This window comes from Aristolochia californica, unplaced genomic scaffold, assembly GCF_029961685.1.
Source record: "Aristolochia californica isolate CCGP_79_NKW_82.1479 unplaced genomic scaffold, dmAriCali1.0.hap1 SCAF_11, whole genome shotgun sequence".
Taxonomy (NCBI): domain Eukaryota; kingdom Viridiplantae; phylum Streptophyta; class Magnoliopsida; order Piperales; family Aristolochiaceae; genus Aristolochia; species Aristolochia californica.
Genome location: NW_027181782.1, coordinates 4,206,899 through 4,234,814, shown reverse-complemented (window position 1 = coordinate 4,234,814; position 27,916 = coordinate 4,206,899). Strand labels below are relative to the sequence as shown.

The 27,916-nt window shown below is 35.4% G+C and overlaps 2 protein-coding genes across 2 annotated transcripts in view; both read right to left on the bottom strand.

Moving 5' to 3' along the window:
- LOC137944113 (uncharacterized) overlaps nucleotides 1–9,215 on the bottom strand; it is a 31,881-nt gene extending 22,666 nt beyond the window's left edge. The window contains exon 1 of the mRNA XM_068789647.1: nucleotides 9,123–9,215. The gene's annotated coding sequence lies outside the window, so the exon portion shown is untranslated. The remainder of the gene's footprint in view (nucleotides 1–9,122) is intronic.
- Nucleotides 9,216–18,980: 9,765 nt separating this feature from the next.
- On the bottom strand, nucleotides 18,981–24,562 carry LOC137944391 (uncharacterized). Its single transcript, XM_068790063.1, has 10 exons — nucleotides 24,339–24,562; nucleotides 23,514–23,564; nucleotides 22,458–22,574; nucleotides 21,934–22,365; nucleotides 20,512–20,945; nucleotides 20,262–20,361; nucleotides 20,092–20,151; nucleotides 19,776–19,859; nucleotides 19,578–19,697; nucleotides 18,981–19,505 (listed from the first exon to the last, which is right to left on the bottom strand). Exons 1-10 carry the CDS (start codon nucleotides 24,366–24,368, stop codon nucleotides 19,209–19,211), a joined length of 1,725 nt encoding a protein of 574 aa, XP_068646164.1. The 5' UTR covers nucleotides 24,369–24,562; the 3' UTR covers nucleotides 18,981–19,208.
- Nucleotides 24,563–27,916: the final 3,354 nt, after the last annotated feature.

The following is a 27,916-nucleotide window of genomic DNA, read 5'->3' as shown; positions in this document are numbered from 1 at the left end:
ACATTCTCAAACATCTGCATCCAGTCATGACAAGCCAAAAATTGGTCCAGTTTTGATAGAATGGGCTGTTGTTGTCCATTAGACCACGTGTAGTTCTTTCCAGATAAGGGAATCTCGTCCAGCGCACACCCCCCAATGAAATCTGAGAAGCCTCGCATAGAGGCTGAAATTCGAACTGCTGGTGGCTTTTTCTCATGATAATATCTGATAGTGTTGAAATCTCCTACAAATATCCATGGGAAATTCCAATTCTGCTGAAGAGTATTAAGTTGCTCCCAAAAAGAATTCCGATCCCTGCATCTGGTCGGACCATATACTCCTCCCACGCACCAAAGTTTCCCGGTAGAGAGATCTCGAAATTGAATATTCAGTGAATACTGCCCCTTAATAATGTTAATAGAGTCAAAGAGAGCCGAGTCCCATGCTAAAAAAATACCTCCCGAGTGACCAATAGCATCCACAGCTGCCCACTTAATTAAGGGACACGACCAGAGTTCCTTTGCGATGGCATCTGTCATCTCTTGGCACTTAGTTTCTTGGAGGATTACTATAGAAGCCTTGAATTGAGCGAGGAAGCTTGATATCATGCCGCGTTTCCGGGCGGCACCAATACCTCTAACATTCCAAGATAGCAGAATCATTTACTACCTTGGGTTTGTACTTCTGATGCGATTTTGTCTCCCGATAGCTGACCTTGGTAGACAGCCCCCAATATGCTTGCCAACCTCATCATATTTTGCCATGTTTCTTCGACATATTTATGACTTTCAACTTGGAGGGCCTTCACCATGCGAGCAGATCTATCATTTGGAATGGGAGATGGTTTAACCATGTTCTTTTTCTTATAGCAACAACTATTTTGTTGCTAGTTTCTAAATTAAAGTCCTATTCTAAGTCAGCTTAAGTTGAAGTTTTATTTTTAGAAAGTTAAAAGTATAACACCTTTAGAAGTCTCATAACTTTGACTAAGTAAACCTATTTAAGGAGTCAACTAATCATCCTAAAGATCAATAGAGCAGCTTTCGTCTTTCCATTCTCTCATAACTTTCATTTCTTCACAACTATGAGAAATTTTACGAATTCCAATTTCAAATTTTTAAAATTTGTAACAAGATTACTTCCCGCCCAATCACTCAAATGCAATGCAGTTCTCTGGCACCTTCCAATCATGTAAAACATGATACACTACACATTGAACTATAAAGATTCAAAAAAGACACTTTTATAACATGAACCAATCTTGATTTGCAGCACAATTCAAACCAATAGAAACAAACAGAGATTAAGAGAAAATGCTAGAAATTCCAGGCAAAAAAATAGTCTGCTAACAAACTTAACAACCGAAAAACCTGAACTTCTCCAAAATAAGAATTACTTAGTCATTTTATGTAGTCCACCATTAAGTTCCTCTTAAGTATAACTAGAAGTAATTCATAAGATACTACAGAATAACTGCCCCTAAAGTGATTCATAAGATAACACAACATTTTTTGAAGAAAAGTGGTTCCTTTCTTACCATCCTGAACAAAATCTTTAATAGACCCTATAGTCATCATAACTGTTGCTCAAACAGATAAAATATGAACAAAGCATAAAACAGATAAAAGGCCAAATTTCAATGTATTTCATGGCAATTTCATCATCCTGTTGGTCAAAAGGATTACAATAAAGATTCTGACATAACTAGGCAAATGAAGCAGTGAATACCACAAACAACTTCTACAGATGTAAACAACAAAAGTAAAAAGAAGCATGAATGTCTTATCTCTAAAATATGCCTATTTCTGGAAAGACAGCAACTGACTATTAGTGGTTGTTTACTCTTAAAATTAAGCGAAGAGTCTTTTCCAAAAGCAATTTTTTATTATACATTGTTAATAGGTCAAGTAGTTAGTCATTTTATGAAAGTTAGCGAGTTCTTTCCTCAACAAACTATGAAATTTTCTTGCTGTGGCTATTAGTTTTTTTTTTAGAGGATGTGTTATGAATGTATTACAAAAGAAAAATTACATACCTAGAAGCTAAAAAGACATTTCCTCCACAACAAGATGTTGGAGGGTAACGCCTTTTTTCGCTTGAGCATCGGCTAAGTGATTAGCAGATCTTGGAACATGTTTCCAAGTGCATTGTAAACCAGAAGTTAAATTACAAATTTCATCAAAAATCTCCCAATGACGCCAAAGAGGTTTTGATGGCTTGGAGCACCAGTTAATAATGACTTGAGAATCCCCTTCAATCAAGAGAGCACCCTCCTTTTTTTGTTTGAAGAGTTTCAGTCCGTTGAACAAACCATGCAATTCCGCACAAGTAGAGTCAGATACTCCAATTGGACCCGCATAAGTGAAGAGAAGATTCGCTTGATCATCGTGAATTACTCCGCCAAAATCAGCTGGCCCCGGACACCCAAGAGCACTTCCATCAAAATTGAGTGTAAAATGTCCAGGAGGAGGTTTGGTCAGAATTCTTTGCGAAGGAGAACCCAAGAGCTAACTTGACCAACGATCTGTTCACAAAGAATATTCCGAGGGATAGCTTTCTGATTAAATTTACGATTGTTTCTTTCTTTCCATAAATTCCACGCAATGTGCCCCACACAACAAGAGATCAAAATTTTCCCCAACTTCGGAAGACGAGAGCTAACCAAAGTTAAGATAGTGTTTTGCAAATCTGGAGAAGGGCAATATAATAAACCGATTTTGTCCATTAATTCAGTCCAAATCTCATGAGCATATTCGCAATGTAGAAGCGTGTGATCTGCTGTTTCAGGAGATGTGTTGTAAAATAGGCATTCTGGATTAGGAGTATTAATGCCTTGTCTTTGCAAAGCGTCAAAAGTTAAGATTTTCTTACAACATACCGTCCAAATGAAAAACTTAATTCGAGGAGGAATCGGGAGCGACCATGCAAAGGCAGCAGGATGTTCTGTGTGGGGAGGCGGGTATGAAATCATATGATGGTACGTTGAAGCTGTAGAGAACATACCTTGTTTGTTGGGGGTCCAGATGAGTGTATCGGTAGAGCTTTTTAAAGTCACTCTGTGGCTATTAGTTTCAATTCAGAAAGTCAAATTTGATTTGTAAAAGATAAAACAGACCTAACAAAGCTATGTGATAGTAAGTATTAAAGATAACAGATGAAGTAATTCTAGTGTAAGCAAAAAGAATCAGACCTACTTATAGTCGACCAATTATCACCACTGTTTTACGAAAATATCTTGGTGGTTTATTAGCAAGGAAAAAGGAATACAACTACAATTAGGAAAGACCAACTTCAACTTAGAGATATAGAATATGTTCCCCTTTTTATTATGCTACTATTTAAATTATAGCAGTCATGAAAAAAGGCATGTAACTCAAAAGGTTGAGCTTAGTGTGGATAAGACCTTCCTCCTCATTTGAGCCTCTTTGTAGCTCTAAGGCATGGATAGCTTTCAGGCGAAAATCCAACAATAGTAAAAGCACAAAGATCCTGCTCTAATTCCATAAAGAAAGACATCCAAACTCAAGCTTAAGCTTAAAATGGCGAGGCCCAACCCAAGTTCTTACACTAGGTTGTGAATAATTCTACAGCTAACGCAGAACTAATCTCGACAAGTTGTTTTCAAAGAAGGTAAGATTCACCAAGAGAGTTTTGAGTTTAACTAGTGCTCAAGCATAGTAGAAAGATGAGATTGAAACAAAATTGATGATCTGATTTACAATTTTTTTTTTTTAAATGATGCTGAATTTTATTAAGAAAGCTCAAATGAGCAGATTACAAGAGGGGAAGCCTTCCCAAATAATGATCTGATTTACATTAAGAGCTGTCTACTATAACTTGGTTGAATCCTACACAAATAGAGTTCTTATATAAATAGGTTATTTCAAAAAACATAAATAGGGTATCGGAGGAGTGATTCGGGACCAAAAGAATTTTGTCTGTCTGTTTATGTATCTTAACATGGTATAACAGCTTCAAGCCTGATTGAATAAAAAAAAAAAAAGAAGAACAGTGCAGAACATGTGTGACATATTCACCGCAGTCAACTTCTTCTTTCCTCCTTTTCTTTTCTTTTTTTTTGAACTGCCCTTTCTCTTTTTCTTCTTTTCCTCGGTTTTGCTTTGGCTTCCTATCCTTTTCCAAGTCTCCAATTTTTCTCTAGAAAGTAATGATGAAAAGCAAAAACATAGGGAACATTAAAGAAAGAAGAGACCCTAGATATCTCTTTTTCCTCTTCTTTGTCTTTCGTCCAACTTCTTAGATGTCAAAAGAGTGTCAAATCCATTTTAGTAACTTAAAGAATACCTATTGTTTCACCTTAATTTCTAAAAGTATTTAATATGGCAATCTTTTTGCAATAATATTTTGTCCTGATTCATTAATATGGTGACTCATGGAAGTAATTGATATAGCAATAAATCTTTAATATGGCGATTCACTAGTCTTAGCCAAGAATTCATTCTACATAATCATGCAGACAGATTTTTTTAGTAATCTTAGCCAAGAATTCGTTCTACATATCATGTAGACATCCTTATATAGCGTCCTGATTCCCATGGTGTATATTTTGTTGCTTTACGCTATGCAGCATTAATGATAGCGCATAATTCTCCATGCTCGGCAGCGGTTTCATGGACTCTTTGTCCATGAAAAAAACCCTCACCAGAGATAATTTAATTTGTCATGGAGTCCATGTTCCTAGCAAGACTTGTCCTCTTTGTCATATTGTTGATGAAATCCAAGTTTGCCTGCCAGCCTCACTCTCAAATCTCATCCAGCTTGGTGCTGGTCTTAGACTTCCTTCTTTTGGCCAGATTGCCAGATCACGATTCAAGCTTGCCTTGGGAGTGTTTGAAATGAGAGAAATAGGAGGATCTTCCTAAATAATGCCTTGCCTTGGAGAAGAGTTGTTGACAGAATTTTTTCTCAGATTGTTTCTTGACTTGGTACTATTACCCTCTTTGATGAAGTCAGGTCTGATCTTGTTCAAGGTTGTTTGTTCCAGATTTCTTGCTTTTCTCACTTTAGTCCTCTATTTGAAGAATGGAAACCACCAGATAATGAAGTCACAAAACTTAATTTTTTTTTTAAATGAACAAAATTTAATTTCATCTTTTGGCAATCCAAGCCCTGCAGCTTTTGGTGGTGTTTTCAGAAATTCTTCAGGTGTTATTTGGGCATGATACACCAGTCCCCTTGGTGTTGCCTAATACATAACTGCTGAGCATCAAGCCTTACGTCTTGGTCTCATAGTTTTCAAAGACAGATTTCAAGGTGGTCCTCTCCCTATTGAGGGTGATTCAAAATATGTAATTAATGGGTGCTCTAGATTGAAAGATCCTCCTTGGCATCATTGGTCGTGTCATTTTGAAATTAAGAATCTTATAAATTCTTTTGTTTGCACTTGAAACCATGTCCCTAAAGCAAACAATAGTTTGATCTGATTCTCTGGTTAAAGATGGAGTCCCCCCCCCCAGTCCTTCATTATCAAGGACCCTCCTGTTTTGTAGTTTTTGTCTTCGGACTTAATGAATTCATCCTTTCCTTTAAAAAATAATAATAATAAATATATCTTTTAGTCCCTTCTTCATTAATATAGTTTTTTAGTCCCGTGCTACTATTTATCTTTGTTAAATGTACTGAAGGGTAGTTGTCATTTCACAGGGTTCTGATTTTTTTTTTTTTTGGTTGAAATGATACAGGGTTCTGATCATAACTAGAAGAGTGTCATTAGTTCCAGGAAATCTAGAAGTACCGATGGTCCAACTTTCAGAATATTTGGACTTGTATATTTGGAGATATAAGGTGTACTAGTTATAGGGGTAGAGATGTTTTTTTCTCTACACCCACTTCAATCAATAAAAGGGATTAGGGAGTCATGCTCTTCCCCCTAATCCAGAATCACGTTCTTTTCAGTTTTTTGGTTCTCCTCACTCTTTCTCTTCATCTCTCTCTCTCTCAACCCTAATTCTCTCAATTTCTCACAACCTTAAATTCTTATTTTTTAGCAAATTTATCTTTTATCCTATTCTACGGAATGAAGATTCAAGAAGCAGTTTTATTTTTTATAATTCTGAACTAGCTGTTATATAACTAAATAGTTGATTCCCATTGGGCAATTCGCGGATGACATAGTTATTTTCGAAGAGGGGACCTTAGACCAGATTGGGTGTGTTAAACTTCTGTTTCGTGTATTTGAGATCATTTACGGGTAGAAGATTAATTGGCATAAACAACGTTGTATGACTTCAACATGAATCATGCCACTTTGGGTACTCTTGCCTCTCATCTTGGTTATTGCCTCAATGTCCTTCCTAGAACATTCTTTGGTCTTCCTCTTTTTGTAGGAAGGATTGATTGCATGCTTTGGAACCCAATTGTTGAGAAACTCACCCAATGCTTATCAACTTGGAAAGGAAAGCTTATTTCTGAAGCAGGCAGACTTATCCTTTTACAGTCATGCCTCTTAGGTATTCCCTCCTATTTCCTTTCATTTCTTCATTGCCCTACAGCGGTGGTCAAGAACATTAAGAAAATCAAGAGAAGTTTCCTCCGGAAGGGTGCCTCGGAGGGTTTTAAGCATCCTTTGGTGAAGTGCAAATACATTTGCTTACCTAAGCCAAAAGGGGTTTGGGAATCAGGAGTATTAGCGTCACTATTTGGTGCTCATCTCACCAAATGGTGCTGGAAGCTGAACATCTGTCAGCATCTGCTGTGGATCACGTTTGTTAAGCAAAACATGGGGGCATGATAGCAGTTTATGGCATATGGGGGATGATGCCTCAAAATTCATTTCTTGTTGGACAAGTGGCTTCTCTAGAGACCCTTGAAAATGGGTTTTTCCCGGCTTTTTCAGCTTGCTCATCATCAAAACGCTTCTATCAGCAATTACATTGCAAACAACAGTCTATAGACCATTGATTGGTCCTTTCAATTCCAATGTAGTTTGATTGATGATAAAGCTCTAATGTACAGCAACCTCATCTCACTCCTTGATAAGTACTACATCAAGCACCCCAACAATGACAGAATCCTTTGGAGCCCCGACCCAAATGGCTCTTTCTCGGTGTCACCTTGTTACACTCAACCATTGGCAACTAGCAACAACACTGACCTTGTTGTCACGGTATGGTCACTCTCCACCCCTCCGAAAATCAAGTTCTTTTTTTTGGTGCACATTACATGACAAGATTCTAACCAAGGCAAACCTTATCAGCGGGGTTCCCCTCTCTCTACTGTGGCCTGCCTTTTATGCAATAATGCAAATGAACCTCAAATCATCTCCTCATTCACTATCACTTCTCTTGACAGGTCTGGACTAACATTTTCAAGCTCTTTAATCTCTATCTCCACATTCTAAATTCGCTTGACAAGATTATCAGTCTTGACTTGGGCATCCCACTACCCTTCTTCAGGAAATTATGATTAAGGCTTGTTTGGCCTTGTTCCTTGGGGTCTTCAGCTTGAACGAAATCAAAAACTTTTCAATCAAGCCCATTCTCCTTGGCGCGCAGTTGCAGCTCATATCATTAATTTCATCATTACCCCCTATGATTGCTTGGACCCCTCCTAAGTTAGGCTATATCAAACTCAACTTTGACGAATCCTCCACCGGTAATCCTGTTCCTTCTGGAGTTGGTGGTCTCTTTAGGAATGTTGTAGGGGAGATCCTTGCTTCCTATGTTGGCCCTCTTGGAATTCCTGATTCCAACTCGGATTAATTGCATGCCCTTAGACATGGTTTACAAATTTGTTGGGACAAGTTTCATGAGCGGCTTCATGTTGAAGGTGACTCACCTAACATCATTTCTTGGTGCTCGGGCTCTAAAGAGACACCTTGGCAACAGTAATCTACCTTCTTTGAAACTGAAGACCTTTCTATTAACATTGTTTATTATTGTACTCACATCCATATATCTGCTAATTGTCCAATTGATTACCTTGCTAAGGAGGGTGTTTTCTCTTCAATCGCTCAACTACTAAATAAGGGTTTCACATGCACAACCCACAAATATTGACTAAATCTCTTGGTAAAAAATAGAAGGCTGCTATAGGAAGTAACCATGTATTTTTTCAATTGAGTGATATTTCACATAAAAGTAAGTTCTATAGTAAGCTTGATTTAAGTATAACCAGAGTAACAGCAATCACTATCGTCACACTGAAATTTGAAACGGAGTACCTAAAATTATCCCTTAGAAAATGTTATGCATCCTCTAGTTTCCGTGTGTTATTAGCTAATCTGATGAAGAAACTATCTGCCAGAAGATATCAAGTGTCCTCTTTTCTTCCACCAGCCCTGAAAATGATAAAACGAGAATATTGCAGGCTCTAAGTTTGGTTGCCCATTTGAAACAATGGTGTTAATTGAGTTACTCTTCTAATGTATGCACACTCTTAAGTTTCAACTTAGATCTCACTAACAATTTAAATACCAGGAAGCACAATTAGAAGATCATGGTTATCAAGGAATCTAACTAAGTTGATATGGAAGAGCCAATGCATCATAAGTTTTTTCAGAGAACAACTTCTTGTACACTAAAAAACAGAGACTTATAGTATTGAATGGTGTGTCTATCAACTCGTGAGCAAAGCCTTAAGTTTTCACAGCTAAGCACACGCATGCAGCAGAAATCGAATTGATGGAGTATAGCACGTCCTATACTATGAATAATATACAAACTCGTGAGTAATAACTGTCAACACAAGCAGCAGAACCTTCAAACGGCAGCGGTAGTTCAATTCTTATTAGTCCACTTATGTTTTCACAGCTAAGCACATGCATGCAGCAGAAATCGAATTGATACAGTACAACGCGTCCTCTATATAATAAATAAAATTCTCAACAAACTTCAGCTACTTCTGCACGACACTGTGATCACGCATAATATGCGTATTTCTAGCTACAAATTCGAGAATGTAGAACCTAATTACATACATATGAATTAGAAAAAAAAACCGTAAAAAGACGGTCCATTCTCGCACCAAAATCTTGAAGCTCCAACACCATAAAAGCAAGAAACACAATTTCGCGACATATAGAAGAAGAAAAAAGCTAAAAAGAGCAAACACAGGAGGAGTGAATGACAAAATAGAATCAGAAGCTCTGCAATCAGCTAAACTTAGAAGGACTAAGGACGAACACTTTCGAATTACGAAAATCCAACGGCACGGCGTGAGACAGAAAAATGGAAATGTGAGGAGACCGACGCCAAGCACGAATCCAAGCAAGTAAAGAATAATACCTCCTAGTCTCAGCAACAATGATCTCCGACAGGACGTCCGAAACCGAAAAACCAAAACCGCCAAAGAAAAACAGCGGAGAGGGAAAGAAAAATAAAGCAAAAGCAGCTCCGGAGCCTTCACCTTTTCGGCAACGGACGCCAAAAGCTCAGCAAAACTGAAATTGAAAAAAGCCGTCTGACGTCCGACTAACGGGCTGGGCTCGACGGATGTCGAGGTTTCCCGCGCATGCCAGCTCACGACGCCGTTACTTAAAAAGAGTGGTTGCGCTGACGTGGCTAAAATGGATGGTGGGAGTGCGGCGGAGGGAACTTAAAAATTGAAACTTCCGAGGCCCAGAATCCGAGCGGCGCGGTATCGTGTCTCCGGTGCGCATTGCGCACCTCTTGTGGGAGTACGCCTACCCAATAAAAAAAAATTAAATACCCTTATCCAAATCCAGCTTAAATCATTTAAATCTATTGGACATTCATCGTGAAACGGGGGAAACGGGGGTTAGTCCAAAATGATCTCCTCTTCATTTGAATCACGTAAGTAATCTTCTCACACAAAAATGGGAAAATTATGTTTCATACCTATTTTACAAATCATCCATATGAATCGCATACGGGACATTTTCTCCCTCCCTTGAATAAATTTTTTTTCATCATTTCGCTCTGTTCTCCTTTCTCTGACTTCCTCTCCTGAAAAAAAATTCTCCCACTCGGCTTTTCTCCCTCGAATTTTTTTTCTCTCTATCTTTTCCCTCTCAGCCTCCGTCACATAGCCGCCATCGCAGAGCACGGGAGGTCGAGCTTCTCGGCCTCCCTCTCTTCTCCCTCTCGGCGTACTGTCGGAGCGCTACCTCCGTCATCGTTGCCTGTTGGCCCGCCGTTATTTCCCACCATTATCGATGTTGTGAGGAAGATGACGCATTGGGGCGCCATGAGGAAGACGAAGCTGGTTTAATTTTTCCTAAGTTAGGAAAAATTAAACCAGTGTCATAAAAATAATAATCCATATTTTTTTATTTATAAAATAATTGTTTTTATTTATTCAGTATATTCATTTTGTAATTACTATATTAAATTAGTGATTTAATAGTCATAATTAAAATATTGTTAAAATAAACATTTGATAAATTATTTTGGTTTAATTATCCCATTGCTATAATTAATTAAACCAATGGTTTTAAATTTTGTGGCAATATATTATCAATTAATAATAAGTAAAAATATATATTATGTAATTGATAAAATAATATATTTATTTATTTATTATATTTATTTTTTATTATTGTATTAAATTAGTAATTTTTAATGTTAAAATATATCTTATGTTATTAAAAAATAATTTATTTTTTTATTACATTCGCTTATGTTATTTTTTACTTTTTATTTTTTTATAATTTATTCTAGTCAAATGTAATTATTATATTAATTTATAATAAATTGTAATCATTAAGTAATATAATATAGTTTTTCATTAATTAGATTGTTAATATATTTTAATACTACACATTAAATCACTTATAAGTGTAGTAACCATACTTATTTTGGTTAATTATTTATTTAGGTATATATTCTATTTAAATATATTACAAAATTACTTATTCTCTAGTTTATATCATATTTTTTATTTTGGGGCACTAATACTATAATTTGTTTTCCAGTGCACTTGAACTTGTCTATACTAACACCCAAGGATGAGTTGAAATTTAATCAATTCATTTAAGATGAATTAAAATCTTGACTTCATTTCAAGTTTATTGTGGACTAACTCCCCCTTATTGGGTTTCTATTGAGTTTTTAATGAATATTTAATAAGTTTCACAGGTTTTAATGGATACGTATTTAAAACCTATTAACAAGGTTGATTATATCCATGTTACACATAAAAGATAATAATAAAAGTAAAAAGTATGAACTTAAATCCATCTAAAAGCTTAGGCGTATTTAAATTTTATTTAATCTTAAATTTAAATTAACTTAAAATTATTTTTTTATTCTAAATTAATTTATTATTCCATGCTTGGTTATCACAATGAAGTTTCGTCGGGGTGTCTCTATTGTACCCCAATTATAGGAGGAGTAACTTAACCCAAATCAGTTTACTTATCGCATATGTCATGGCTATGTAATCAACCTTTGCACTGGACCTAACAATAACATTTTGTTTCTTGCTCTTCGAAGTTATCAAGTTTCCTCTAACTATAGTACAATAGCCAGATGTCGATGTTTTGTCATTTGGAGAGTTTGCCCAGTCGACATTTGCAAAGCTTTCAACATCAATATGGTCATGACATTTGTATAATAGTCCATGTCCAAGTTATCACCGTTTGATACTAGGCTCTTTGCTCTCCGTTAAGAGCCTATGATTTGTACTATGCCCTCTACCTCTTATCCTATATTTAATTTTGTTTCACACCATCGTTTGTTTCTTTCTTGTTGTAAATTTTTTTGCATCAATTTCTCCTGTGTCTATTCCTCAGTCGTGTTAGGAGGCCCTGAAACATCCAGGATAGAAGGTGGCAATAGAAAAAGAAATGAATAATTTATATGAAAATCAGACTTGGACTTTGGTTTCACTTTCTCTTGGTAAGAAACCCTTGGGCAGTAAATAGGTTTTTGTTGTGAATCATAATCCGGATGGTTTTATGGCCCACCTCAAAACCCATTTGGTAGCAAAGGGGTACGCATAGTATTATGGAGTTGATAAGGAAGAAACTTTCTCTCATGTGGCCAAGTTAAAATTGGTACATTTCTTGCTATCACTCGATGTGAATTCTTCTTGGTTAGTTTATCAACTGGATATGAAAAATGTTTTCTTAAATGGTGACATTAAGGAGGAAATCTATATGCATAAACTACTTGGATTTGTGGTTAAGGAGGAGTAGGTATGCAGGTGTTCAATAAAACATTTCATCTTTATAAAGAATGCTTCCAAGTGAATCATATTATTGGCGGTTTATATGGATGATACAGATAGTATAAGGGAAGTAAAACAAGAAACATGTAATGGATTCAAAACAAAATATCTTAGACTTCTTAAATATTTTTTGGGTATTAAAGTCTTCCAATCAAAGCATGACATTGTCTTATCTCAAAGAAAATACGTCCATGATATACTTTAGGACACATGAATGATGGGATGTCGACTGATAGATACTTTTATGTATGCTAATACAAAGTTATGTGGAGGCTTCGATGAAAATGTTGATGTGGTTAAATATTAAAGACTTGTGGGAAAACTTATTTATCTCACTGTGATTAGACCAGACATATTATATGCAATAAATATGGTAAATCAGTATGTACATAAACCATGTTGATTTTCAAGACTCCATGGATTTAGCTCATGGAGAAAAAGGGAAACGACATATTGGGAGAAAATAGGAGGAAGAAAGAGGTTATGGACTTGTGTCATGACCCTTCCCTTAAAGCTCAATTTATAGATTAATAATTTATAATATTATAATTATGCCCCTAAAACTTAAACTAATTATATCAGTGCCATCTTTATGAGATGACTCTTTATTTACCATCATGCCATCACTTGTCTGCATGTGGGCTGTCTCCTGGGTCTGTTGGCCTTGAGCCCATCTTCCACATATCTTGGATGTGTGGGGCCTTCCTTGATCGTGTGGGCTTGAATCCATCTTCCAACACTCCCCCTCAAGTTGGGGGTGAGAGAACATCATGAACACCCAATTTGCTGCTAATGGTAGGATCTTCCCATATAAAATGGCAGTTCACCATATCTTCCAACACTCTCCCTCAAATTGGTGGTCTCTTAAAGACGTAGTTGACATAAAATAAGAGAGTAAAATCACTCCTACCCGTAAGACATTACTCCATACTCCAGTCAAATGGTCATAGTCAAAAATATTTTCTCCTCAATTTCACTGGCAAAAAAGTAATCCTATTGTGGGGCACAAAGTCTACCCACTTTCTTAAAGTAGCTCAAAAAACACCTCTTAGGACTCACATTGGATGTTGAGCACACTCCTATCCTCTACAGGTAGTGGGTCTATAGGCATTGCTCAGAAGTGTAGTAATAAACTCTTCCATCACGGTATTCGTCCACAGGATACCGACTCTTAAATAGTAGGAGTAAAAATGCCAAATAAGGGGGGTAACGGTTAATCACCCGGAAGATAATATTCTGGGGCTACCATGTTCTTTCTCCTTCATTAGAATAACCAATGCTAACAACAATCAACAACTGAGAAGTCCTTCTACAATAATAATGTCTCAACCAAAGAGACACAATAGTAGTAGTTGAAATGGGCAAGGTCATCTTCCAACAAACCACAACTTACTCATTGGTAAGCTTTAGAGATGATTCTCATATATTTAAAAAAGAGCTCCAGGCAAGAGACTCTTACATAAATGTCATGGTCATTTCAACATTGAAAGATTTGCAAATGAAGATTGGGCTAGATCACCTTGTGACAGGAAATCCACTCTAGGGTATTGCACTTTAGTTGGAGGAAACTTGGTCACATGGGAGAGTGAAAAATAGAATGTAGTTGCAAGGTTCAGTGCTGAGGCAGAATATAGACCCATGACTCATGCAGTTAGTGTTCTATGGATCAAATCCCTCCTCATGGAGTTAGGGTTCCATAAAGGAGCATCCATGGAATTACATTGTGATAATGAGGCAGCCATCCACATTGATTCAAGTCCAGTCTTCCACGAGAAAACAAAGCATATTGAGGTAGATTTTTATTTCATGTGAGAAAATTTTCAAGTTAGTATGATATCTATCTGACATATTTCCTCACAAGGGCAGGTTGCAGATATCCTTACAAAGTCGGTCACATCCAATTTTTAAACCACTATCTGTGTCAAGTTGGGTATTTATGATGTTTTCTCTCTCACAATTTGAGAGGGTGTTGGAAGAAGTAATCTACTAATATTGGCATTGATGTAAAATCTTTTCTTTTCTAGCCCCTTTTCCACCCTTCGTAGGGTAAAGGGTATTGATATAATCAGTTGATTTTTCACTATTATAAATAGATGATAAGGGAGAGGGTTAGGGACATGACTTACTACCCTAATCCTCCTTAGTTCTCTCTCAATCTCTCTCACCTAGTCGTCCACTTTATCTTCTCTTCTCTTCTCTCTTCCTCTTGGGCTTCTTCTTCATTTAATCTAGTTCTTCTTCTTTTAACATCACGGGATCCTAAATCCAACAACCTTACTTGATATGGAAACCTCCAAGTGAGTTGTGCTAGGTGACAAAGTTGGCTCACATCTCAGGGCATGTGGTTTTTTCGAGGTCCATGTTGGTCGCCCTCTGATACTGCCTAGAGGATCCATCCTACAAGGGGGAGGAAGAAGCAACTCATCGACCTCCCAAACATTGAAGTCATCATTGAAGAAGTCAGTTGGCCACAAGAATGCCAATATACAATATGCAAGCAAGTTCAACCAAGGCCTTCTCAAATAGATTAAATCAAGTCCAAGGGTGACCCAAAAGGCCAAAACTATTGGAGACTTACTCAATCTTAGTTCTTGAGATTGCTTGGTATAGACTTGCGAGTGGAAGCACTATTATAGAATTACTCAGATGGATAGGCATAGTCTTTGTGGACTAGTTATTGGCAACTAATTGGAGATGGAAAAACTCCATTCTAGGAGCGGTCTGATGATCAAATAACAATAGGTATGGGGACTCGATATTTGGCAACAATTTGTAGTTGAGATGTTGCTAAAACAAAAGACTCAAGGGGTTGAAGCATTAAAGACTAACATAAAGCAATAGGAGTTGATGAATCTTAGAATAATGAAAGTTTAACATAGAACATGGAAGAGCTAACAATACAAGTCTATGCAAAGAAAAAAATAAAAGAAAGAAGACATGAGATTAGGGACCCAAAAAAAAATAAAAAATTCTTCGTGGGGTAACTAAGTCAACTCACTTAACTTGCTCTTAAACTATGTTGAATTTTTAAAAAGAGGAATAATTTATTGACTTGATTATGACTGAGTACAATGAGCATATATTTATAGTATAGGAAATAAGTAAAATCATATTATAATTAAATTATTTTTGTCCCAATTACACCCAAAGTCAAACACTAAAAGATAATTTGTAAAATAATTAAGCTATTAAACATAAATAGAAGACTAACTTAACTAAAACTCTTTTAATTAAGCCTCTTATGTGAGACCTCTTTCTTATGAGACTCGTGTAAAACTCCACCATATTAGTTTTTGCTCTTGTGAGACTTCTTGCTATGAAAGTCATGTAATATTATCCTATATCTATTTTTAACATATTAGAAAAAAAAGAAAATGAAAAGTAAGAGTTGTTGCAGACCAATACAAATTAAAGTTGGATAATAAAAAAAGTTTATGAACAAAATAGATAAGAGAATGAAATGAATGACAAAAGACACCAAAACCAATCCTACTTGATCCCATGTAAAATCTCCAAGATAAAAAAATATTAAGAAGGGAAAGAAGGAAACAAAATAATGAAAGGGGACCCAAGAGGAGAAGGCTAAGCTATCTTCTAGAGAAGAAAAGCTAGATTTTGATCCCTTCACACCCTACTCTTATAATTATTTAGGTTGTACTTGGTACAAGTTATCAACTTTCTCTCAAGGGTTCAAGGGTACAACATATTGAAGCATAAGCTTTACTGATTAGACAAAGGACCACTTGTCTAACAAATATAATCTTCAACATATACATGAGAGTCCCTTGATGCATGTTGTTTTCTTTTGGTGTGGAGTTATTTGACAAACGTACATATATTACACGAACTAAAAAGTAGAAAACAAAGGCCATTCTTCAATCTAAGACCAAATATATGTTGTAACTTCAATGGACATAGTCAAGAGAATTTTGAGTCTCAAGCAAACTAAAGGGAAAGTGATACACTAAGAAACCATTTCCTTTATTAAGCTCTCTCTTGCACATAGTGGGAGATTTAATTGGATTAGTTCATAGATAAATGTGGAGCATAGAGTTTGTAGTGCAATGGCATTGAAACTTTAAAAAAGGATGAAGCCATAAATCTACAAGATACTTTTAGACCAATTATATTTTGAGCAGAAAAGCTAGAGAATGAACATCCCATAGTTGTGGTACATGAGTGAGATAGAGATGAGAATATTGCCTAAATCCTCCTAGATCATATGCTCCTTGCAACCAGTTGGAGCCAAAATTACCTTCTTCATCTTGCTCTATCATTTTAACTCAATTGTCATCAAAAGTTTTGTCACTAAAGCATGCCTACATATAGGTTTCAATAAAAAAGATTTAGTCAAAGATTGTCTTGGGTAGAGCATAATGAACCAAGAAACTTGGATGTTCTTATAAACTCTATTCATAGTTGATAGGCCAAGTCCAAGGTAGTAGAAACAACAACAACAACAACAACAACAACAAACCGCTTAGATTAATAACTTCAATTATTACTATTTTATGAAGTAGTAAGTTCAAGATTGGACTACCTAGGTTCTAGGCAGAGAAAAGTTTTCACAAATAGAAGATATAAAATTATGAAAAAATTGTGTGAGGTCCAATTAGATCAGATTTTACATCTACACCATCTAGTTGATTACACCCATTATCAAAATGGCATTACATCTAACATGATGACTTGAATGATAACATAATAACAATTGGAATGTATAATAGGCATATGTCGCCCAATCACATCTAACATTATCATTGGTTTTGACTGGGATCTTGATCTTATGAAATGGACCAATCATTTTTCTGAAAGGTTTAATAGTCTACACATCTTTTCTAAATTTTTTTCCACAAGAGAAAAATCATATAGTATCCCACTCCTCCTAATGTACATATTGCTAAATACATCATTGCACGGTAAGTATGAACACACATATACTTTTAACCATTTACTAAATGATCTAAGTATCTCCTCTTATCTGTTAATCTTTTTTGAAGTTAATTAATAGGATGATTAATTTTATTTTTAAGGAACACTTTTATTGACATTGATAAAAATGTTAGTGACTATTATCAAATTAATGGTGGTGGTCTTTTGGTTAAAAATAAAGATTTGATTTTTAGAATAGAAGTAAGGATAATAAGGTGCTAACATTTTGGGTGGGTGCTGAATTTGATAAAAAAAAAAAAGAGAGAGTTAGTGATGAAATTGTGAAATTTTTAAAAGACTAATAAAATTGGCATGAGTTTTTCTTTGTGAGTTAGTAATTTTTCTCTTTGTTCCAACTGAAAATTCTCATTTAACAAATAAATTAGAATTATTAGGAATGGCATAACATAAAATTGGACAAGAAATTTAAGGAATTTTGTTGTAATAAATAGGTGAAGGAACCCAACCTAGCAATCATATGACAGAATAGGTGAAGAAACACAACATAGAAATCAAATAATTCCTATGTCTAAGCAAGTTTTGAAATTGAACTAGAAAATGGATCAAAACAAAAATGGATTGGTTGAAAATTGGTATAAGAGTGATAAAAGGCTTTAAACAAAATAAAAATAAATAGAATGATTTCTTAATGAATGATGCAAAAGTCTTAATTCAAGATTGCTGGAATGTATTTGAAGAAATTTTTTTGAAAGAGTTAGTCACATCCTCTTTGTTCTTTATTTTTTGAGTTCCTTGATGACTTTCTTTTCCTTATAGGTCAAAATTTAATTTTATCTTCCTTGTTATTTTTCATGTTGTTGATACATTTGTAAAATTCTACGGTTTCATGTTAAGAAATGTTTTTGAAAGAGTTGTGAATCCACTCTGTTCTTTATGTTTTTGAGTTCCTTCAGGGATTTCTTTTCATTATAGGTATGAATTTAATTTTATCTTCCTTATTTTTTTCATGTTGTTGATGCATTTGAAAGATTCTAAGGTTTCATATCTTGTCAATATGGGTGGCACCAAGCCAAACCAACTTGCAAACTGCTAAAGCTCGGCTAAAAAAAAGCTTGGTTCAATTCAATTTTTACTTGAGGTCGGCTTGAGTTCAAACTTAAAATAGGGTTCGTTAAGTATAACAAGCCAAACTCGAGATTTTTCAAACCGTTTTGTTAGCTCGTGAGTTGACTCGTTTAGTATAGATTTTTAAAAAAAATATCCTTTACTCTAATTGCTCTCATAAATTCCCTCTTTAGTTGGTTGATGCTTGCTCTTATTTACATCAAACCTCAAAGTCGATCGGTCATTCAACCCTTTTGGGTCCCTCAACATCTAATATTGTTGTTTGCCAATGGATTAAACACCATTGATGGAAGTGTTTGCTCCTTTGTGATAGTTTGCAGTTCAATGGTACTAAGCTCAATCTCCATATGCACTTTATTTATTTTTGTAATTTATTTATTTTTTTAATTTTAAACATATTTTGGGCTCGAACCCAGCTCAAACTCGAGTTCAATTTAAGGTTCGATGCTAAGCTCGAGCTTGAAGTTTTAATGTCAAGCCAAGCTCAAACCTAAACAGATTTGAGCTTGGTTCAACATGATGCCACCCCTACTTATAAAGGTTTGGCTGAAGTAAGAAATGTGAAAAGAGAAGGAGTAAAAAAGAAGAAGAGGAAGAAGAAGAGATGCTAGGTTTATATTGTGGAGAGAATAAGTTGAGAACCAAAGGGACAGATGGCTCACATGCATGCTTGGACCCTCTCTCCTTTTTATTTATAATAAAGGAAAAAGATACAAAGGGACCAAGAGTACCCTCACACATCCATAAATGACTTAAAGTGCTGAAATATGTAAAAAAGTACAATTATGACATGTAAAACTACATAGAGCAGATTTTTCCTCCTTTAACAACATTCTTCAACGATAATTTGTATATTTTGTATAAGGAGAGAGAAAGAGAGAGATAGTCTTCAACGAACTCTTAACCAGTCACACCAATGATATTAACAGCCAAGTCTTAAGAAGACACATTATTTTCTACTTGATACACAAACTGATGTGGTAATCAATTTCTCCACTCCCTCCAAAAGATAACTTCTCTACGTTTACATTATTGCAATCTGTAAAATGGCTATAATCTACTCACACTGCCAACAAGTATTGGAAATCAAACTCATAAGGCATTATTTCTGCAACATCTCTAATCTTCCCATTACCTTGGCCCCTATAGCACTCCACCATGGACTTCCTTAAAGAACCAGATGTCGGTAACTGGTCACAGACCCACTCCACCAACGAGTCTGTATTTTTACCAAACTCATTCAAAAGCCTTGGAATCATTAGTCTTTTTGTGCTCTTCACGACAATTGAAGCTTGTAGGTACTCTAGCTTTGCCTTCTCTAGCTCGTTAGAGACGCCGTCTGTCGTATATATACGAACCTGAAAATACATTGGAATGTTAAAAAGAAAAAAAATTAATAGAAGAAAAATAAAACTTTTAGTTTCTCTTACAGCTGGTGAAGATCTTGTCCCACAGGAAAGACCAAATGAGACATTGGCTTCAGGGTACTCGAGTCCATATATACGATGAACGATGTCGTCTGTATCATCTTTTTCACCTTTCCACTGGACCTGTAGAAGTTGTATAAGAGGGTATGCTCTAGATTTTGTTAACACCCTTATGGAACTAGGATTCATTAATGTACTTACTTCTTTCATGTTGAATGATCGTCTTAGAATGAAACGCTCGATAGCTAGAGCATTTAGCTTGTTGCCACCAATACTGAGAACCGCCTGAAGTAGAGTTAAGACATGGCTGATCCAATATGAAAAGTCATTTGGTACGAAACACGTGAAATGACTATCTCAGCCGTTGATCATGATCGGATGGCTAAGATAGCGTTTCGCATGTTTCACACCAAATGACTTTTTGTATTGGATCAACCCTCATGCTTAAGATACAATAATCTAAAAGATCAGTCATTAAAATGAGATGGCACTTGCCATGGATATGTAGTTGCCATACCTTGTTCATCAAGGAAAGTGTTTTCTCTGGGCTAGATGGTAATCCAAACTGGAGAAAACCCTAGAAGATTTAGAGAATGAGCCAAATGGTGAGTGGCATTGCAGTTGGAGAGAGCACGAGATCAATATAAAAAAAATTCTAGAGAGGAGAACTCATTGGCCATACTATACATGCATGATACAAGCATTGTACATGTTGATCCAGAAAGCTAGCTTCTGTTGATATGTCAAGAACCTTAGATCCACATCATGGAGTTTGCTAATCAAAACCCTGAAATGCCAAACAATAATCCTTAATATGTATGAGAAAGAACATTGATTATAGTGATCATAATAAGCATAGTATGCCAATTGTTGATATATTTGTTTGTATTTTAAGCAAAGTTGTGAAATTATGCTGCTATGGAGCTTAAGAACAAACCTTAGCTTTCTTAGAAGAGGAACACAACTAGAAATGCTCTTTGCATCCAATGAACTTGAAGTGAATTTGAGATAGTTCTTGTAGGGGCCAATGTCCCTAGGAAGTGAGTCCTCAATATCAAAAATGCCGTAAGGATCTTGCTGGCCAAAATCCTTAGGGATCAGAAGACCTGATTTTGAGTTTGAGCTGTTCTCTGACCTGAAGCTTCTGGAGATGGGTGAAGAGATGCTAGATCTGGAGATAACTCCTGATTTTTCCAGCTCCACAGCCCTTGTTGTTCTAATCAGTCTCATAAAAATGCAGATCAAGCACTTCATGATGCTCTCTGACAGCTTGTTGGGTTGCCACTTCTGTGTGCTCTCCTCTAATGAACTTGAATCTGATAAAGAGCTGAACAACATGTTGAAGCTGATGTCTGAATCTTGTTCATGTGGCTGAAACGAGAAAAAAAATGTTTCATTAGAATACTTAGTAATTGTGGTTGATTTAAACCTGAAATAGTAAATGGGTAGGGGTGCATATTGAGTGGTTAAACAAGAAACTCCCTTCGGACTGTGTCAATCTCACAACACTGGGGCACAAGTGAGAGAAAAAAAATCCACATAATTTTAATTTTTAAAGATGTATAAGGTTTTAATTAGAAAAAACTTTACTTAATAAGGCTTCTTAAGGAAATGCATGGATAGATAAAAAAAACTAAATGGCAAATAAATCCTTTTTTTAAAAGAAAAAGTTTGAAAGAATATGTATATAGGGTGAAAATTTTACCCAGTTACCTAATTATCCACTTTACTTGTTTGATTATAAAAGGATATGAAAGAAACAACTTAACTACCCGATTACCCATCACCCGATTTATAAACAAAATTGGTATGGATAATCATTTTTCAACACCAAATTACTTGTTTACTCGGTTTTGTATAATATTTATTTAGCTTAGTAGAAAGGAAAGAGTAGAGGATATTAGACTATTTTTTTATATTATAAAGATGTCTTATTAGTTATATAATTTATAATATTTTATAGTTTTTATGAATCTTATGTGATGTTGTAGTTTAATTTTAATTTTTAATATTTGTATCTATTTATTATCATTGTTATGTCATTTTAAGATAGTATATTAAATTATCCATTTACCCATTTACCCGAAGAAAATGGGATACGGAATAAGTTGTTATCCATTCATGTGAAACAGGTAACGGAACAAAGGTATGATTTAAGGAAATACCCATTATACATTTGTCGGTTACCCGTTTACAACCATCTATGTATATATATATATATATGTATGTATGTATATAGTCATATTTTCAATCCTTTTAAGGGTTTTCTCATGAATAAATTTGAAAATACAGCTTATTGAAAAGAAGTCTAATTTTCAAAAACCAGTCGACCCATTTGCACCATGTAGCGGTGGCTCACCTTAGACTTGGTAGGCTTGGGGGGAAGATTCTGAGTGGACAACGGCCTCTCTATCAGTACTCCACTCTTCTTCGAGACACTCTCCTGGTTATTTTTCCTCTGATCAGCCGAACTCTCGTTCTTGTCATTTTTCATGAAACCGTTCACTGGGTAATCACCTTTAATGGCTTGGTTGATGAAATACATGGCTCTGGCTTCGGACGGTTGCCGGAGGTGCCCACTTTGTGGTCTCGGCGTCGGATGTCTCGGTGGATGCGTGGATTGCTCCGATGACGAGACATTGCTCAGGCGGCTCGTTTGATATTGCTTCCAACTGGGTGCTTCTGCTACTACCTGTGCGCGATCTAAGCCCTTCTGGAGATTGGATATTTCACCTTCAAGGCGAGCTATCTCACTCTCCACCATCGCTAGCTCTGCGAGAAGTTCCTTCATCTAGGTCACAGAGGAAGATAATCAACGGGTTAGCCATGAACTGCGGAATCACTGTATCACTTCGTCTCTGTGCGTGACCAGTTCTTAGTTACCTTTGGAGGGAGGAAGGAGGGGATCTGAGAGATGCTGCCACCGGACTCATGCATTGCACTCTTCAGAACGACGTTTACCTTTTCCTCATGATCAAGAATTTTCTGAAGCTTCCCAACCTAAGAATTGGATAACAGTGTCACTCGCCATTACAGATGATAAATCAAGACAACAACTGAATCGAGATGGAACTGCTACCTACTTTTTTGTTTTTTTAAACACATTGGGCAAGAAAACAAAAATTGAAAAATAACCATTCTAAAAACTTTGCTTTCATTAGTTGTTATATGGCTTGAATCAAGTTTCCCGATAATGGTTAGCCAAGTTCTTTACAGCTATCCAAGCTGTTGGATTTGTTTAATCCAAACCAGATTACTCGTTATTCACATATCGGAAATGAAAATGTTTTACAACATTATTGATATATGTTGACGACATTCTTATTCTGGGTAATGATATCAATGTCATATTAGCTCTCAGGAAATTTCTTCATAGTCATTTTTGGATAAAAAATTTAGGTGATTTGCCTAAAGTAGAAAGACATCTTTGTGAGAAATAGAAAAACTTAACCTAGCTCACTATGCTTTTATTGTCATGAATTGATTGTCTTAGTGATGAAGGTAAAGCCTGTTATAGACTTTTGATCTTTTTCAGATTTTGACCTCTTATCTCACCAAAAGCTAATATAAGTATCATGGCTGTAGGTGATGCTTTTAAGAAGATTTTATGTTTCCAATCAATAAGAGATGATTTTGCTCAACTTTAGGTGTTTTAATCTATGAATCAATCAAGTCTACATGGTGGCAGTAGTGAAGAAATTAATAGCAAACTGGGTGTGGTTATGGCTCACTAATGACAGTCCAAAATCCTGCCAACTTAATACAGATCATTCATTTCTACCTATTTTAGAAGAATAATTAAGATCAACTAAACTTGATTGGGCTACTCTTAAAAGGAATTTAAAGTATGTTCAACCAGCTTCATTGATGAAGATTGTAATGAGATTAGAAGAAGATAAAGAAAATGGGAATTGTAGATGAAAAGGAGGTGGATCTTACCTCTTGCTCAAGCTCTGCCTTTTTCTGCTGTGCAGTGGTTGATTTCTTTCTCTGAAAATGGGAATAAGAACATGAAAAATGAATAATAGGGTTTAATAGATGAAAAAGAAATATTAACTTCAGTTATTTCAGATTTGAAAATTCGGAATGTGGTTATTGGTACATGAATGAATTATTTTAAATAGTAAATCGATGAAGAACAGAAGAAGGGTTTATAAGGGTAAAAATTTCCCTTCTGAATAGAATGGTTTTGATCTAGTTGTTACAGCAACATCTATTTAGAGGCTTTTAACGCATTAAAAACCTTTAAAGCTCCATCTTTTGAAGATTCAGAGCTTATACTTGATTAAGTTCAGTAATAGACAAAAATTATCCCAAATATTTTTTTTTTTTGTTTCAGAAGATCTGACCTCAGAAGAGAAAAAAAAAACCAGTTAAGGAGATTATAAAACAATTCCATGATCAAAAGCTTATTCTTTTGATGCTGCAAACATTTGAATCATGGAGAGAATAGCTGAAACTTCTACTGCTATTCTTCTTGACTTTTGTTTCAGAAGATTTGATTCCAGAAATGAAAAAAAAAAAAAAAACAGTTAAGGAGATTATAAAACACTTCCATGACCAAAACTTTATTCTTTTGCTGGTGCAAACATTCGAATCATGGAGAGAATAGCTGAAAACTTGTACTGTTATTCTTCTTGCATTTGTGTATCTACAAACTCTTCTCTATTTCCAAAATTTGCCAAAACCCAAGATGAATTCGCTTGCAAATCAATCAGTTATAACTCAAAGATGCACTGGTCAGAGATGATCAAACCCACTTACCCTAGGCGACGCCATTCGAACTTCCGCCATTACAGCCAAGGAGTTCCTCGTTCTGATCCCCAGTCCGGAGCACCTTAGCCTGCAGAAACTTGAACAGCACGAAGTGGGTAGTGCCTGTTGTAGGAAGAGAGGAGGCTTAGAAGAAAAACAAGTAAGGGTAGCTGCACTGGGTATGTGATGTATGAGATTCAGTTCGATCGAGGAAGATGAAGAGGAGCTTTCAGTTTCGGGTTTGTTCGGAGAATGAACTAACTGTAGGAGTTGTTGGTGGTGAGGTTGGCGTAGCTTGCAAATGCAGTTTTCGGTTGGTAAAAATATTCCTGTCTTCTAAGCTCGCTTTTGCTTTTAGAAATTAATGGCTCTACACTAGAAACTCTTTAAAGTTAATGGTATTTGATGAGAATAAATCAAACCATGTTCCTTGAGTGAGAATCGTCAGGCATTTAAAGCCTAAACTCTACCAGAAAACTATTTATTATTTTGAACTTTAGAATGAGAATAAGCTGAACAATGTTGAAAGATTTCAGGAATAACTAAGATCCAATGAAGTAGTTTTCCACTAATTAATTTCTCGAGCCCCAGCAGATTTTATGGAGAGAACAATTTTTTGAGATTGAGAGGACATTAAGCCGTTCAATGCTGTGGAACCCATGCCTTAGCTCTGGTTCTTACTAATGTTATTGTAATGTTTGAATTCTGTAGATTGCCTTAATCTCTCATATTTGTCATGTGAGATCTTAAAATATATATAGGGATGATCCAATATGAAATACCATTTGGTGCGAAACATACAATACAACAATCTCAATTATCCGATCATGATCGGACGACTGAGATAGCCGTTGATCATGAATGGATGACCGAGATAGCCATTTCGCATGTTTCGCACCAAATGACTTTTCATATTGGATTAACACCATATATATATTGGACGGTTGATTAACAAATTTGTTAAAAAAATCGAAAGAAAGAGATTGTAAAGCATATCATCTTACTATAATGATTAGGGGTGGCAACAAGCCAAATCGGCTAGCGAACCGTTTGAGTTCAGCTCACTTTAAATTTTATTTGAGCTTGGCTCGAGTTCAAACTTGAAATAAGGCTCGTTAAGTATAACAAGTCAAGCGCGAGATTTTCCAACCTCAACTTGTTAGCTCGTGAGCCGACTCATTAGCATAGATTTTTTTACTAAAATACCATTTACTCTACTTGATCTCGTCAATTCCCTCTTTAATTGCTTGATAGTTGCTCTTATTTACCTCAAAGACGATCGATGGTTCACCCCTTTTGGGTCCCTCAACATCTAATGTTATTGTTTGCCAATAGAATAAACACAATTGATAGAGGTGTTTGCTATTTCTTTTAGGTATATTAAACTGGTTATTATACGTTAGTATGCTCTATTGCAAAGTCTTGGACTCCTTTGTGATAACTTGCAGTTCAATGGTACCAAGTTCATCACAATATTCTCTTTATTTATTTTTTATAATTTTTTATTTTTGTAGTTTTAAATGTAGGTTGGAACTCGAATCAGGCTCAAACTCGAGCTCAAACTTGGTTGAAACTTTTGGGCAAGAGCTCAATTCTAATTTTAGGCTCGAGGTTGAGTTCGAGTTCAAAGTATTCAAATCAAGCCAAACTCGAATATATGTAGGTTCAAACTTGTTTTTTCTTAATTAGAAATATATGCGAGTACTGCGAGGAATATCTAAAGGGAGGAGTTTGAAGATATATGTTGGGAGTAATTATTAGGAATACTCACACACTAACCTAAGGATTAGAAATATCTTGCATGAAAATATTATGGGTCTTCAAAAAATATTTTTAATTTATAAGTCACATAAAAATATCTTCAAAGCATTATGGCTCGTGGTCTTAGGTTTTTGAGCTTGTATTTAGCACTCCTTGACTTGTACTCTTTCTCTCCCACCACTAGAAGGAGCTAGGGAGGGGTTCTTTTGATAGTTGGCTCTTAATGCAGATTTTCATTTCTCTCCATTGGACTTCCCACCATACTCTTCCGAGACTTGCCCAGTTTTCATGGCTGAATCTTGGCTACCTTGTACTTGACTCCTTTCATAGTAACTAAAGTTTTGCTATCAATCAAAAATGTTAATTTTTAAGACTTTATGGATATAGCTCATGGAGAAAAAGGGAGAGAGACCCATTGGGAGAAAACCAGAGGAAGAATGGGTTATAGACTTGATTTCCTAACCCTCCCCCTGAAGCTCTATTTATAGATTAATGAAACTATTGCATTACAATAATACCCCTGAACTTAGGGTTTAGGGTTTTAACCCTGGAAGTTTAACTTAATTACATCAATGCCATCTATATGAGATAACTCTTTATTTACCATCCTTCCATCATTATATGTGGGCTTATGGGCCTTCTCCTTGATATGTGGGCCTTAAGCCCGTCTTCTATATCTCTCAGATGTATGGGTCTTCCTTGGATTTATAGGCTTGGGCCCATCTTTTAATACACTTGGATACGTGAGCCTTCCTTTGTCGTGTGGGCTTGGGCCCTATCTTCCAACAAAGTAGACATTTTGCTTCAATTTGATCCCATCTCTTGCAAGAAGGTTAAAGAACCAAAACCAATGCAATTTTTTGTTTTTTTCACGAACGGTAGAAGAAATGTAAACGAGGTTCTATGAATTCTGGGTAAGAGCCGGTTTTGGTTTGCATGGTTTAATCTTGGTACCCCCCATTTGGGAAGGAGTCCATGTCACATATGAACAACATTTGTTAGGATGTTTAAACAATAAATAAATATGTGTCACACTTTCACCAAGAGATGAAAAACAATAAAAACTCTTGTTGTTTCTTTTTTTCTCTCAAATCAAAATCTCATAAAAAAATAGTGATTTACATTAAAATAGAGATTAAAAACCACAGTCTCTTGAGCATAAAAAACAATGATTGTACAATAGAAAACGATGATGTTGCAATTAAAAAGTAGTGATTTTACAATAAAAAATAGTGATTTGGCTAGAAAAATCACTGATTTTAACAAAAAAATTATTTAGGGAAGCTAAATGTCGTTTCGGTTTCCTTCTATTCAAAATGGTCGACGAAAATAAGAACTCAATGTGTCATCTACTTATTTGTCGTTGGGATATTCGAACGTATCTGACAAGACTTGCAACATCTCAAAATACATTAGGGTTAATTCGAATGCAATGAACTAATATCCAATTATATATAAGAGTAATTCAATACATTTTTATTTATTTGAGGTAAAATATAATTCAAATATCTTTTTTTTCCTAGGATTGTGTAACATTCTTTTAAGGATTTTGTATCTAGTTGAATGGCATTGTTCTTAGCTAGGCTTATGTATAAATGATAATATGATTTTTTATACTTTTATGATTTTATAATTTTTTATAAGTTATTTTATTATTATTCCATTTATTTACTAGATTAATGGTTCTACTTTCCCATAAATAGATAAATAAATAGTATATGAAACAACTTATTTACTATACTCTTATATTGAAACTGATATATCGAGTATGATTGAGATACACACAAAATAACTTACTTTATTTTGTTTATATACCTTAACCTTAC